Source organism: Phoenix dactylifera, chromosome 1, assembly GCF_051530095.1.
Source record: "Phoenix dactylifera cultivar Ajwa chromosome 1, Ajwa_hap1_PhDact_Kaust_v1.1, whole genome shotgun sequence".
Classification (NCBI taxonomy): domain Eukaryota; kingdom Viridiplantae; phylum Streptophyta; class Magnoliopsida; order Arecales; family Arecaceae; genus Phoenix; species Phoenix dactylifera.
Genome location: NC_143190.1, coordinates 55,003,341 through 55,017,133, shown reverse-complemented (window position 1 = coordinate 55,017,133; position 13,793 = coordinate 55,003,341). Strand labels below are relative to the sequence as shown.

Here is a 13,793-nt window from a genome sequence, read left to right as displayed (position 1 = left end):
CTTGTATTCGCATTATATGACATTTATTTGCGGGTACAGCAAACCGACCTAGCGCGTGCGTAGCTTCGAAAATAAGATCAAGGAGAGATTCGGGCATCGAAATACGATCAAGTAGCAAAACAAATGAACAAGATACAATCATATCAAGCTATATAGAATATGACTAGATGGCTTATCGATTATTATGTTAATGATCAAAATATGAACATGTAAAGCTATATGACATGATTAGATTATTTATTGGACTTATTCATACTAGCGGCTTGATTTTTAAAATATCATTAACTTGATGTTAGACTTTCAAATTCTTCTTGATGCTTCATGTTTACTCCAACCAGCATTAAGGCATATGGCTGTGCAGATGCCATTAATTAAAAAAAAAAACAGATGGCGGCAATTCTCATCATTAAATTAATATTATATAATTCCATAAATCTAATAAATCAAACTCCTGCGTTTGATTGATACGTATGTCTTTACATACATACATATATCTTGTTCTCGTGGAAAAAATTATAATATTAAAAAAATGATCACATTCACTTTGGTAAACGCTGCAGCTGTATGGGCATGGGGTGGTTGGCGAATGGCGACCGCAGGAAGCCAAGCCAAATCCAAAAGGCTTCTACTCGTGGCTCTGGCTTCTGCTAAGGCTGCAAACGGTCGGATTGATCCATAATCCAACCCGGTATATTTTTGGGGATCCGGAGAGCAGGGTACTAAAATTGGACTATTCTATTTTCTAAATCGAATCTAAATTTACTGTATTCAGACTCGATCCCATCCAACCCAGCTCATTTAAAATTTAGATAATTTTAAATTTTTAATCTTACGACCATTCCGATTTGATCCGATTCAAATCTGTAAAATTATTTAGATTCGTGGGCTACAGTCCGCGGAGGTACAAACAAGTTCTGAAGTTATGGATGAGTTGATTCGAATCTGATCGAAATTTTTTGAATTGGATCTGGGTTATACATAAATTGAACCCGACTCGAACGACCTGTTGGATTAAAAATTGTAACGGTGGATTTGATCCAATCCGATTTTCTATTAAATTGAGCCTAGTTCCAAAATTAAGATCGAACATGAATTGCGGGTAGAAGTTTGCACTCCTGGTTACTGCTTTTTTTTTTAATTACTATTTTTTAACTATAAAATGGCGGGAAGGAGGGGAGCAGGAGAGGAGACAAGCGTCGCACGCCAAGGCTGGAGACAGGGAGAGCTCGGCGATTCGAATTCCTTGGGGAGCGATATGCAGAGGGCTTCGTATACGATTGTTCTTTACTTGATCCAGTTCTCGTAATGCATTCGAAAAGCTCAGATTTTGGGGGTCTTGGTTTGGTGTATGTGTTTATATACTAGACCTATGCTTAATTTGTGCTTTTTTACATTTTTTTTGGTGTGCTTTTTCTCTGTTTTTCTTCTTGGTGATGATCGGAAGAAAGGAAGGAAGAACCTTGGAATGGAAGCCGAAGCTACAATTTGGTTTTTCTTGGTTTCTCGGAAGATTTTTTTTTAAAAAAATATTTTTTTGCTCCTAGTCGCTTTTGCTGGGAATCCAATTGGCGCACGCACATAGTTCGTAGCTTGAAGTTTTTGGAATGCCTTCAAGATTTTATTTAGTTTTTTGCCTTTAGACTCGTATATCATGATCTGCATGGTGGGTTCTTGGATATCTAGTACTGGGGTTTGAATCCATGCAGGTGATTCTGTCGTTGCCCGTCGACTCCTGGCCTGGGTTAAAATTAAGTAGTTGAACAATCTGCTGTAAATTTATTTTAAGCTGATATTTGGAAGATTTTGATGCTCTAAATTCGGCAGCTTCCATTATGCGCTGTTTGATTGTTGTTTTGGCTCAAATAATCATTTTGATCAATTACTTTTTCTTCTAATTAATGAATGTAATTCAATTGGAGAAACCATGATTTTGAAAGCAAAGGAAGACTAGGGAATAGTCTCTGTCTCGACTGTGAATCTTTCACCAATTCCATCCTACATATTGATTTCTTTCAAGAAAAAAAAAATAGAAAATAACTTTTTTGAAGGAAAAAAGAGGAAGCAAGAAGCTTCCCTTAAAATTTATTAGATGAAGAAATTATGTACAAGTGGAAAAGAGGTGGGGTACAAAATATGAAGATGTGGTCAAGAAGAGGGGGATGCTAGGCTATTCCACAGCTTGACATGACTTTTGATCGACTTCTTACTACATAGCAGCTCCCTAGAGTGAAATTTTGATGGATGAAATTTTAAATTGTATTGGATTTGGAGAACTTTTAAAGTTTCTGATATAACATGGCGCAGACATGATTTTACCAATAATAATCATTATTTATGCATGATACCTTGAAGTCATTGATCTTAGTCTGAACTCAGTTGAAGCCTTTCCTGTGATGTATTAACTATTCACTCATCATGTCTTAAATCATAAGTTTACTCCCCGGCCCCCCCTTCCTTTCTTTTAGGCATCCCTTAAATTATGACTTTTGTAACTCATACTCTCGATTTAGTTATGATGAAATTTTCATTCTCCCATCCGTATCAATGTTGCACATGCCCCCCTTGATCTTTCCATGTTATGCGCAATTAATTTCACTTTCTCTGTTGATTGGCAGGTGCTTACTTGACCCCGGACCTTCGCACTAAAGGCATCTGTCTCTCATCTCATCTGATATTTTGGTTATACCTGCATGCTTGATGGGCTGCATCTCTACAAAGCACACCAAACACACACCTGGATACGAAGATCCAAAAGTCCTTTCTACTGAGACAACTTGTGAGTTTATTCTTGCTAATGGCATATTTCTGAGTATCTGACCTTTTCTTCGTCTTTCTTATTTTGTTTTCAAAATCTCATGCTTGAGGATCTAGTATATTCTCATGGTGATCTTCATGGCATTCCAATATGTGGCTACTGTCTTTAGGATATGTAGCATGGGTGTATTTGTGAATCAAGTGTTGATTTTTTTTTTCCTTGTCAGTGTGTTAAGCTTTGAGCCTAAAACTCATGCATCTCAGGCATCCTAATGTTTATCAAATTTGTATTAAGCTTGTAATTGCTTGTCCAGTGCATGACTATTTGATGTAGTTTCATCTAAGTGGATGATAGATGCATTTCTTTCCATTTATTGCTAATATTACAGTACTCCTGCACGTCCATGTCTAACTGAAATTACACTGTATTGCATGACAGTTACTGTGAGTGAAGTAGAAGCTTTATATGAGCTATATAAGAAGTTGAGTTTTTTGATAATCAAAGATGGGCTAATACACAAGGTATTATCTTTGTTTAGCACTCTGGAATTAGTGTGTTTGCTTTATGGCTCTGGTTTTGTGCCTCCTAGTATGAGCACCTAAATCATTTCTTTAAGCAGGAAGAATTCCAACTTGCCTTGTTCAGGGATAGCAAGAAGCAAAATCTGTTTGCAGACAGGGTCAGCTCACTCTTCTTTTCAATTTTTAGTCATATCTTTGATAATTTTTGGGGACTTGTGAAATGCCTTAGTTTTCTGTAGGGATTTGTCTAATCACTTGGGTTTCACAAATTTACCTATTTGGAGCTTTGATAGATGGAAGAAAGCTTTAACGAGTACCAAACTCTGTCCTATTTTTTCATCAAAATGGTACAGTATTGGTGTGGTATTGGTACCGACTTTACGTACTAAAATTAACATGGTCCAAAAAATTGAAAAACCATCAGCATCGATCGATATGGATGGTATGGTACCACCAGTATAAACTGGTATAAATCAGTATGGTACGATATATCATAGCTATTTTGGCATCCTGGTACCTATACCAGTGCTGGTTTGTGCCAGAATGGTAAGGTACCATTTGTATCCATTTTGGCGGTTTTTGAAGCCATGGTTTGAACAATCTTGTCTTTTGTGCTAGAGTACTGATTTATGTGATGGGTGACTGTAAAGTTTTGTGTATGGCAGCCTATTAGGAGTCCCATATATCCAATTTCTTATATTATCTTGGCAATTTTCAATTTCTCATATTATCTTGACAAGTTTCTGCAGGTATTTGACTTGTTTGATGTCAAAGGCAATGGGGTTATTGAATTTGGAGGATTTGTTCGATCACTTAGCATTTTTCACCCAGACGCTCCAGAAGAAGATAAAATTGCATGTATGATCTTCACCATATATAATTTAGGTGTATTTTTGTTCTTTTTTATTAGCGGATATATTCTATAGGTTTTGATGTTAATGGAACTATGTTATGCTTTGGATTCTATTAGACTTCTTTTAGCAGTGGATTTGAAAACTCAAGTTTTCATCTTTTCAAATGGTAGTTCTCAAATAGGAGTTCAGAATATGTTAGCTTTGTTTCCTGCAAGTCTCTGATTAACTTTTGATATTTTTTAATGACTGTGGTTGATTTTTAACGCACAAATTTGGGGTATATTTGTGGCAGTTGCATTTAGATTGTATGACTTGAGGCAGACAGGATACATTGAACGTGAGGAGGTAATTATCATCGCTTATTTTATTACTTTGTTTCCATTATTTGTGTTAAGGTTTAGTTTTTGCGGCATGCTTTTTGGTTATTCTGGATTTTCAGTATTGAGGAGGTGCTTGCCATAAATATCTTAGCTTGGCCAGTAGTATTGCTGTTAATAATAAATCATTTTAGCTTGATGAATGGTAATAGATCCCATGATCCATCATCTTTGAAATTCTGGCAAGTGTCGTCATGTAGTCAAAGGGGCATTGTAGACTATAGTTTGAAGCCTCTAAAATAGTTGGTGCTTGATCAACTGTACACTATGTTGTCATCAGTGGTACAATATATCTTTTTTTTTGTTGGCACCGTGACTTCAGTTGGTAATTATCAAACATTCATTACAAAATAATAGAAGAATTTAATTGTGGTATGTTAGAAAAAGGAGGAAACCTGGATACTTTAAAAAATTTAGAAATTTATCTCATATAATTGGAAGATTTCATGGGATGTTGTACTGCTGAAACAACCAGTATATCTGACCTTTGCACTTAACAAGTTACAAAGTCTTGTTAGCTGTTCCCAAATTTCCTTGGTTGCTCAAACAGCAGCTTGTAGATTGTCCTCTGTGGAATTATAGTGATTAAGTAAAAAAGGGTCATTATTAGCTCTAGGTTCTTCTTACTTTAAATTAATCTGACTGCTTTACAAAATAGCATCGTTCTTCAAGAAATAAATCCCCATATTTTCTGCAACCATGTTATGTTTGTCCACACCTTTGAACATGTCATAAGTAATTCAATCTGTCATTAAAAACTGTACTGAGCACTGACATGCAACCTAGGGATAGAGTTTTCACTGGTCTCCGTATAGACGACAAAGTTTATGGCACCAAAACAACTCAATTTTTTAGTCCAGAGAAGAACTAAAACATTACAAGGTCTAATATCTATAAGGCCACACACTTGATACTCCAGCTGTAACTTTAGGAAAATTACTTTTAAATCAATGGTGTTCTTTTGCTAAAGCTAATCTTTTCTTTGCAGAAAGAGCTTCAGTGACTTTGTTTGAAATGATTATCATCATTATAGGTATGTATATGCAATGGAGTTAGTATAATTTAACTCAGTGGCAAGATTAGAAAAGTTGGACATGGCATGCCAGAGGGTGGGGTACCACACAGTGCATATGTGCTATGTGGGTGCATATATTGTTGGTGCTACAAGGACATTTAGCAAAAAAATAAATCAAAATAATAAGAACAAGTAGGAATTAGAAATAAGTATGGAGATGTCCAAAAATAAAAGACAGTTTAGCTGTACACTTCCACATCTTTGAGACTCTATATTAGTATGACAAATCAACCTAAAAATTAAAATATTTCTTTAGGAACCATGCTTAAATTTAAAATAAGCTAATGCAGCAAACAACTTTACCAATTATAAGATGATGAACAATTAAAAACACACAGAATTACACTACTACTTTTAAAAAACACGTTGTGTTTAGGAACTATAAAGATGCATTTCATGTAACTTGAGTTTAAACAGTCTACCAGGTAAAGAAAGCAGATAGCATTTAGACTGCTACTCTTCAAATAAGCACTCAAAAGTCAATTTTTTCCTTGGGAAAGTGGCTTAGTAAACAGCAATTCATCATCAAAATCCTTATGTCTCTGGGCTGCATATGCCGGTTTTCTGTGCCTATGCAGGTGCTTAGCAGCTCTATAGAGCCCTAGCTACAGGAGGACTGCATGGGTCCAATGTGATGTGGTCATCAAGCCAAGCTGCATCTGCATACATCAGCACTTAAATGGCTGCTTATACTGTATATTACTATATTACTGGTCATCAGTTTCATACTTTTGGATATTTGATTGTTTCAATTATTCAGTGCCAATGGCACGACTCATTCTTGTCATGGTGAGAGGGGGGGTTCTTTTCTCTTTCTGTTTTTTTTTTCTCTTCTTCTTTTCAATATGGGAGAGAGGCCTGGGAAAATGCAAAAGGCATAACAAACAGTAGAATGCTAATTCTATGATTTTTGCTTGATACCATGTTGACAAGCCAAAAAGAAAAGAAATGGGAGAGTAGAGAGAGGGAATAAAAATATTAGGGATAGAAAATAGGTGGAGGGCACGAGGGGAAAATGGATGAAGGGATAAGAACTAGAGGGTTGGATATGAATTTACTATTTGCATTAAGCCTTTCAATAGTTATATATTGCTTTTGGATGGGAAAAATGCTATTTATGTCCTTTAGTTTCATAGACTGTGGAGATGGTTAGTTTGATATCTAAGTGGATCACTGCAGGTGAGGAATCCAGCGAATCAACATTATCATGGCATGTCCCTCTCGTAGCATTATCTTAGCAAGAAAATTTCCTCTGATTCATAGAGTTTTAGAGTCAGGTTGAAAACTGACTGCCAAAAATTCTGAAATATGCAGATTTTGTGTACCACCAATATCATATAAATGAGATAAAGCTTGCTGCTTATCAAAATTTATGGCATGATTCTAATATTACTTCCATCTACTGAAGTAATGTTCTTTTGTACTTCATGCTTATGTTGAATAATTGCCAATCAAATCTCATTCTACTCCAGAAGATTCTTATAATCTGTAGAAAGAATTCATTTCAAACATGTTATCATGCATCTGATGTCATCTAATGAAAGTTTTGTTGTCATTTTTTAATGCTTTCAACAGTTGAAGGAGATGGTGCTGGCTCTTTTGAATGAATCAGATTTGTTTCTTTCAGATGAAGTTGTTGAACAAATTGTTGATAAGGTGAAACAGAATCTTCTTCATTTGGTATCTTCCATATGTTAATTGACTGCACTATATGCCGTTGTAGCTTTTGTTTGGATTATCTAATTTTCATGTTCCTTTACCTCTACAGGCATTCAGTCAGGTAGATTCAAAAGGTGATGGAATAATAGACCCAGATGAATGGAAGGAGTTTGTTAAAAAAAATCCATCAGTGTTGCGAAACATGACTCTTCCATACTTAAAGTGAGCCTTAGACTAAATTTCCATATTGCATGGTTTACTGTCCCTATAACTAATGATTTTCTATATGATTTTGCTTGATTTATTATCTTGGGAATTTCATATGCAATATATAATTTTTTTCTGAGAGCTTTTATTTCCCTGATATGATGTGATATATGATAGTTGTTTATGCTATAAAGTGATAGGAAGTCAAATGTTCTTGGAGAATGGTCTGTCGATCTACACCTCAACATTAATTCCCTAGATTACTGTTATTCTTGGATGTGCCTAGTTATGACATTTACTTTTGCAGGTACTGATTCCTGAGTTCTGGCGCATGACTCAACTGATTTTAATTAAAAATTTTCAGATGAAGTTAAAACCAATTATCATTTAGTATCTTGTAATATCCGCATAAACCTAATATTTTTATTGTTTACACGAAGTGAACTGTGTAGGTCTTTAATCCTGATCATGCATATAGATTCAATGGCGATCTATGTTTTATATGCGAGGGATCATTGCTTGAATTTTATACGTGGGAACATTTTCTTTGTTATGTAATTCTTATACACTTTTGCAGAGCCCGAGCATCATATTTCCAAGATTACATTTGTTTTTCATGAAAGTTTTACAAATTTGTTTGACAAGATTCATCCACTGCCTATCTTTTACTGGTGGATATCATAGGAATCTGGCTACTTCATCAGAAATCATTTCAGCAAAATTATCTTGTTGAACCAAAATAGAGGTTGGCCTGGTTTCCACAGAAATTCCACATAGAATGTTTGATGATTAGGAGGAACAAAAAGAGATAAAATGGCCAGGTTGGCCCATTCCTGAATGATCTATTTTAAGATGTCTTGACCTCCCCTAGCTCTTGTTTCACCTTACATACTATTCATAATTTTTTTTCGTCGTGGATTATACCTGTTGAAGTCAATTAGTGTCACGCCTCCGCCTGCGCGGGGCACATGAGGCACCCAGTGCCTACATGGGAGCCACATGAGGGGGGCCGCAGGGCTCTCCTGCCAGATATTATCCAGTTCCGGGGCCCGCGCGCGCGTCGCACGCGCTGCTCCGACCACTCTCCGATTTTGTTTTCCACCCAAAATGCGTCTGCAGGATTAGGAGACACCCGCCTCATATGCTCAGACTCCGGACCGAGTCTTTCCGATGTGGAACTATTGGGCATCACACCCTTCCCACCATCAGACAAGAGTCGTCCTCGATCTGATACCAAATATCACGCCCCGCCTCCGCGGGGCACGTGAGGCACCCAGTGCCCACGTGGGAGCCACATGAGGGGAGACTGCAGGGCTCCCCTGCCAGATATTGTTCGGTTCCGGAGCCCGCATGCGCTGCTCAGACCCCTCCCCGATTTTGTTTTCTACCCAAAACGCATTTGCAGGATTAGGAGACACCCGCCTCATATGCTCAGGCTCCGAACCGAGTCTTTCCGATGTGGGACTATTGGACATCATAATTAGTTTCCTACTAGTTGATTGATTTCCATTTAGATTTGCATTGTAGCTTTGTTTTCATTCCTGTATGTCATCAAAACTTCCATTATCCCTCCTGAGCTTTTTTTCCAAGGTTGATGGACAAGCACTCCATAGTTTGCCTTATTTTTCTTTGCAGCATAAATCTTGTGGGTAATATATTGGCTTTGACCAGCAGAATCGAGATATGATGTCCCAGGCATTGTTTGAGATGTGAAAAGTTGTGATTCCATGATTTCTTTTCTCAAATTTGCATTTTCTGGTTCACCTGCCCTTGTCTTGCAAGGTCATGCTGCCCATCTGCATCAGTGAATGTTCTTTTACGACTCTATATTGCCACTTTTTCTGGACTTAAACCTTCAGTTTTCCTTGTTCCAACATTTTTTTGATTGCTTTCATAATTTTTTTGTCTACACCTTTCTTTAACATTTTTCCCAGAATTTCTGTATTCATTGACATACTCCAACCTATATCTGAAAGTCTTATCAACAATCATATATATGACCCTTTTTGTGCATATCGTAGATATTGGGTTAACCATAGAGTTAATTTTCAGAATCTCCACCTGTTGTCCTCCTATGTGGTAGTTTCATTTTCTGGTCCACATATTTGCTCAATTCACTCATGTTCAAGATAGAGAATGAATTTGTCAATTCAAGAAAAGAGAGATAAATGAGTAGTTCTTCGGATTGATCTACCATTGTCCAGTTATGCTAGTTTGTTATGATTATAAGTGCATTTTGGTTTGCCTGTTATCTCTAAAATTGAGGTCCATTCCATCTCATCTTCATTGATTCCTATAATGTTGGTTTGCAGGGACATAACCTTGGCGTTCCCCAGCTTTGTTATGAATTCTGAAGTCAGGAATGAAGACATGACAATCCAGTAAAGATGTGCACTGCTGCCATATTTGTTCCCTCCAAAATTGATGATGCTCCCTGGCTCCATCAACAGGTTGAATGATGCATCTCTACCATGGTGTGATGCTGCTTCTCCCAAAGATAATGACGACAACCAATCTCAACCCCTCCTGCTGCACTGATTTGCAAGATCTATTGTGCGACATGAGAGCCTAACACGAGAGCCTGATAAAGTACTTCCATAGCTGTTTTTGAACACAGAGAATGAGTCCAGTCACAAATTTTATCACTTCACGAAGATTTGCATTCCAAAAGCTCCGAATCGCTGACCTCAAGCTTGAATCTTGAAAACCCCTAAATTAAAAGGAAAGGGGAGAAATTATGGCCTGTGGCAGGTGATGAGAAACTTGGGTTCAACGTCGTCTTAAGCTTAGGGGCAATGGAGGCTGATTAGATGAATAATTATCAGGTTGAGGGATGGGGAGTGGACGCTTTCTCGCAATAAGTGGTGGAGGCCAATGAGATGAGAACAGACTACAGAGACAAAAAGGCGCTAGGAGTGGGTCGGTTCCACGTCCTTGTTATGTATATATTTATAAATATAAAAAAAATTACATGAATATCTTAATAAAATTGCTTTTTATGTTTTTTTATAATTATTTTTTTATTGCATATCCAAGTTTAAATGGTTTATTACTTTAGATGGAATATATGTATATGTCAAAAAAAAATATATACATATAGAATAAATATTTATGAAGATATATATATTGAAAGATGTAATTTTATCAGAATATTTATATAATTTTATATATTTGTGGGGATATATATTGAAAGAAATTTTTAAATGTTTAAAGGTGGACCCATGCCCAACGGCTAGAAAGCCTGCCTCAACTACAAGTTCAGCAAGACGGTAGCTTTTGCACGTGATTTGCCTTGATGGAGGCTGACACGTACCTGCCGCCTTTCCGTTAAATTTAACATCTTTCATGTCTTTTGCTGATGTCTCACTCGCCGGCTTGTTTTGGTTTGGTAAGGAAGAATCATGTACGGAGGCGGAAAATGAAGTGGTTCTCAAATATATATATGTATATATATTTGTTTTGGTAGAAGTGACTCACATGTAACGGGCCACACGCAATAATCCTTCTTTAAAAATATTATAATCCTTCAAATCTTGGTAAATAAGTTTTCTTGATCTAGAACTATTTGTACAATAAATCCTAGCCTGACTAACCAGCACCTTAAAAAAATTTATTAAAATTAAGAATTTTTAGAAAATATTTAATCTTCAGACCAATGTACTCAAAATTTAAATTATGAAATGTGACTTTATAGAGTAAGTTACTTGCTCATTTCTTAATTTTGTAAAAAAGTACAATGTACTCTTAGATGCTTTATATGTTGTTTGGTTTTATTATTTTTAGATGCCTTTGGATATTGGAATCATACAGCATATACAACCGATCAATCAATATTTGCTAGATTTTAAATATCATAATTTTCTTTAATAATTGATACATGCTTTGAGTTTTATTTTTATGATTAAGGAGAAGGAATCCGCATAGGGTATTCTTTACCTAGGAGCTCCCACACCCGACTTTCCTCAAGATCAATTTTGATAGCTCTGTCTTGGACGGTGGCAGGAGGGGAGGGACTGGATTTATTGTTAGGGGCCCCAGCTCTGATGCGGTGGCAGCAGGAGACTGTCAGATTTTTGATACTTCGGTTCTAGGGGCAGAGCTGCGAGCGGCCTGGAGGGATCTGTCCTACGCGCGGTGGGTGCTCCACGCGAGTTCGATTTTTTTAGAGGGTGACTCAGCTATGGTGATCAGCTGGATCCGTAGGGGCCCAAGCAGTCATGGTGGTGCCCATCCCTTACTTCGTGACATTTGGATGATGGCGAGGGAGGGTGTTACATTACAGGCTATGCATGTATATCAGGAGGCCAATGGGGCGGCCGACTGGGTGGCAGCGTATGTAGCGTGCCACTCGGGAGGTACCTTATGGGCCGGGGAGAGAGAGATGCCCGGAGCACTTCGGGACCTTTTGTATTCTGACTCTATAGGGTATATTCGTACCCGCTATATATGAATCGTTCGCTTTACCAAAAAAAAAATTAAGGAGAAGAAAGAAATTGTTTCAACTCGCTTATTTGAATTTTTTGAAGAAAATTTAGGATACAGGAAAATGGGCAATAGTAGAATCTTGGTACATTTTCACTCATTATTTTCCATAAAACAGAGTTACAAGTCTATGTTTACATTAATGATGTCCACTCTTGCACGATTCAGTTTAAATTTCTATTCTAGTTAAAAAAAAAAATGGGGCTTCTTAAAATAGACACATCTAGTATCAATAATCATAAAAAAATTAAATTATATAGGCGGTATATCTCAACATCTATATTAACTTTTTCTCCAAATACTTTATCTAACTCTTTCTGAGCTGAGAGATATGCTTAGACAATAGAATTTAGTCTTGATTGCTAGATATGTCAAACCTTTCAAGAGTTGGATGACGCCGTAGGGCTTAAAAAATTATTCTATATATATATATATATATATAAAAGAACACTTAAATCAGATATCATATGGGTAAGTTAGGGTTGATGTACGATTCAACTTTCGATAACATTTTGCTTCTAGAGCATGCCTAGTTCTACTCGCAGTAGTTAGTATCGTCCATATTGAGTCTAGAAATCCTTAGGAATCTTTTTTTTTTTTTTTTTGTATATTTTGCAGTTCAATAGTAACGCGATGGATGCTACCTAATCTTTTGCCAATGTTGTTTAAGAATATTTTGATGATTAATTCAATCTATTAAATCTATTATGGGCCAATGGGCTCCGGATGTTTTTTTCTCGGTGTTGTTTGAGGACACTTGATGATTAATACGATCTATTAAAACTATTCCATGCCAATGCTATCAGTGTCCCAAAAATTTTATAAATTTTGCATAAGCCCTTCTGTCTCTCTCAACTTTTAAATACAAATGAAATTGATAACAAAAGCAACATATTTTATGCTTGCTTATTGTTTGAAGCATGGCACAAGATCTCACCTTAACAAGGACTTTCGACGTGCACATGGAAGCCTACAAAATGGTAAATTAGTTGTCGACAACCCTGTCATTATATATGATACCATCTTTTGAGCTTCTAACCTATAGAGTGAGCTTCTAAATTCTTTATATATGAATAAAGGCTGGAACGCAGTATGGGCAATGCACATATTATTTTATTTTTTATAATTAAAATATAATTTTGATATTTTTATAAATAAATACTAAAAATATTTAATTTTTAAAATTTTTATTTTATTTTTAATAAAAATTTTACAAATAAATTATTAAATACTAGAAGAAGGATTCATATTTTTGATCCTATGATTAAATAACAAAGGACGATGGTAGAATGTAGTAGGCATGCCTCAAGCATAGACATGTAGTCGGAGTTTACACCATTGAGTATCGCTAGGTTGTTCATTTGTAAGAGATTTTAAAGTTCTTGCAAGCCCCACTATCGCCTCAAGAAAAAAAGAAAAAAAGAAATCAAATCTTCATGTTTATATTCTTTTTTAGACTATAATCGTTTGCTGAATTGATTAACATACGAACTCCTGGATATACATAAAAAATACATGATTTCCAAGAGAGTCCTTTTGTACTTGGCCAGCAAACCGTTGGATTACAGAAATGTATGGTGAGAGATCCTATTGAGTTGTGTAAATCAAAAAAAAAAAATAGTATTAAAGACTAGAAAGATTGTGAGCATCAAATACAAAAACTGATCAATCTTCCTTGTTTAGATGGGGCTTACATCAATTTTCTGATTCTTAGTAACTAATCTTCAGTCAAACCCCATTTAAATAAGTAAACCAATCTTTTTTTTATCACAACCCAACGCAGATATTTTCATTAATTAATTAACACTAAATTCCAGATCTTTCTGGTCATATCCTGCTCCTAACGCCGTGAACGACTTTTCC

The 13,793-nt window shown here is 36.2% G+C and overlaps 1 protein-coding gene across 2 annotated transcripts; it reads left to right on the top strand.

Moving 5' to 3' along the window:
- The first annotated feature begins 1,185 nt into the window (after positions 1-1,185).
- Positions 1,186-10,437, top strand: LOC103714203 (calcineurin B-like protein 7). Of its 2 annotated transcripts, XM_008801381.6 has the most exons (9): positions 1,186-1,346; positions 2,616-2,776; positions 3,194-3,276; positions 3,375-3,434; positions 4,026-4,134; positions 4,423-4,475; positions 7,158-7,238; positions 7,351-7,463; positions 9,761-10,437. In XM_008801381.6, the coding sequence occupies exons 2-9, from the start codon at positions 2,698-2,700 to the stop codon at positions 9,831-9,833; spliced, it is 651 nt and encodes a 216-aa protein (XP_008799603.3). In that variant the 5' UTR covers positions 1,186-1,346; positions 2,616-2,697; the 3' UTR covers positions 9,834-10,437. The 2 variants fall into 2 exon arrangements, with proteins under 2 accessions (XP_008799603.3, XP_088562963.1); XM_088706837.2 differs by lacking the exon at positions 9,761-10,437 and having other exon boundaries at positions 1,187-1,346; positions 7,351-7,467.
- Positions 10,438-13,793: the final 3,356 nt, after the last annotated feature.

Excerpts from the sequence above, each read along its gene's own strand:
- LOC103714203 (XM_008801381.6), top strand. The coding sequence starts at position 2,698 with ATGGGCTGCATCTCTACAAAGCACACCAAACACACACCTGGATACGAA. Across the intron at positions 3,435-4,025 it reads AAAATCTGTTTGCAGACAGG|GTATTTGACTTGTTTGATGT; the intron begins GTCAGCTCACTC and ends AAGTTTCTGCAG. Across the intron at positions 7,239-7,350 it reads TTGAACAAATTGTTGATAAG|GCATTCAGTCAGGTAGATTC; the intron begins GTGAAACAGAAT and ends TTACCTCTACAG.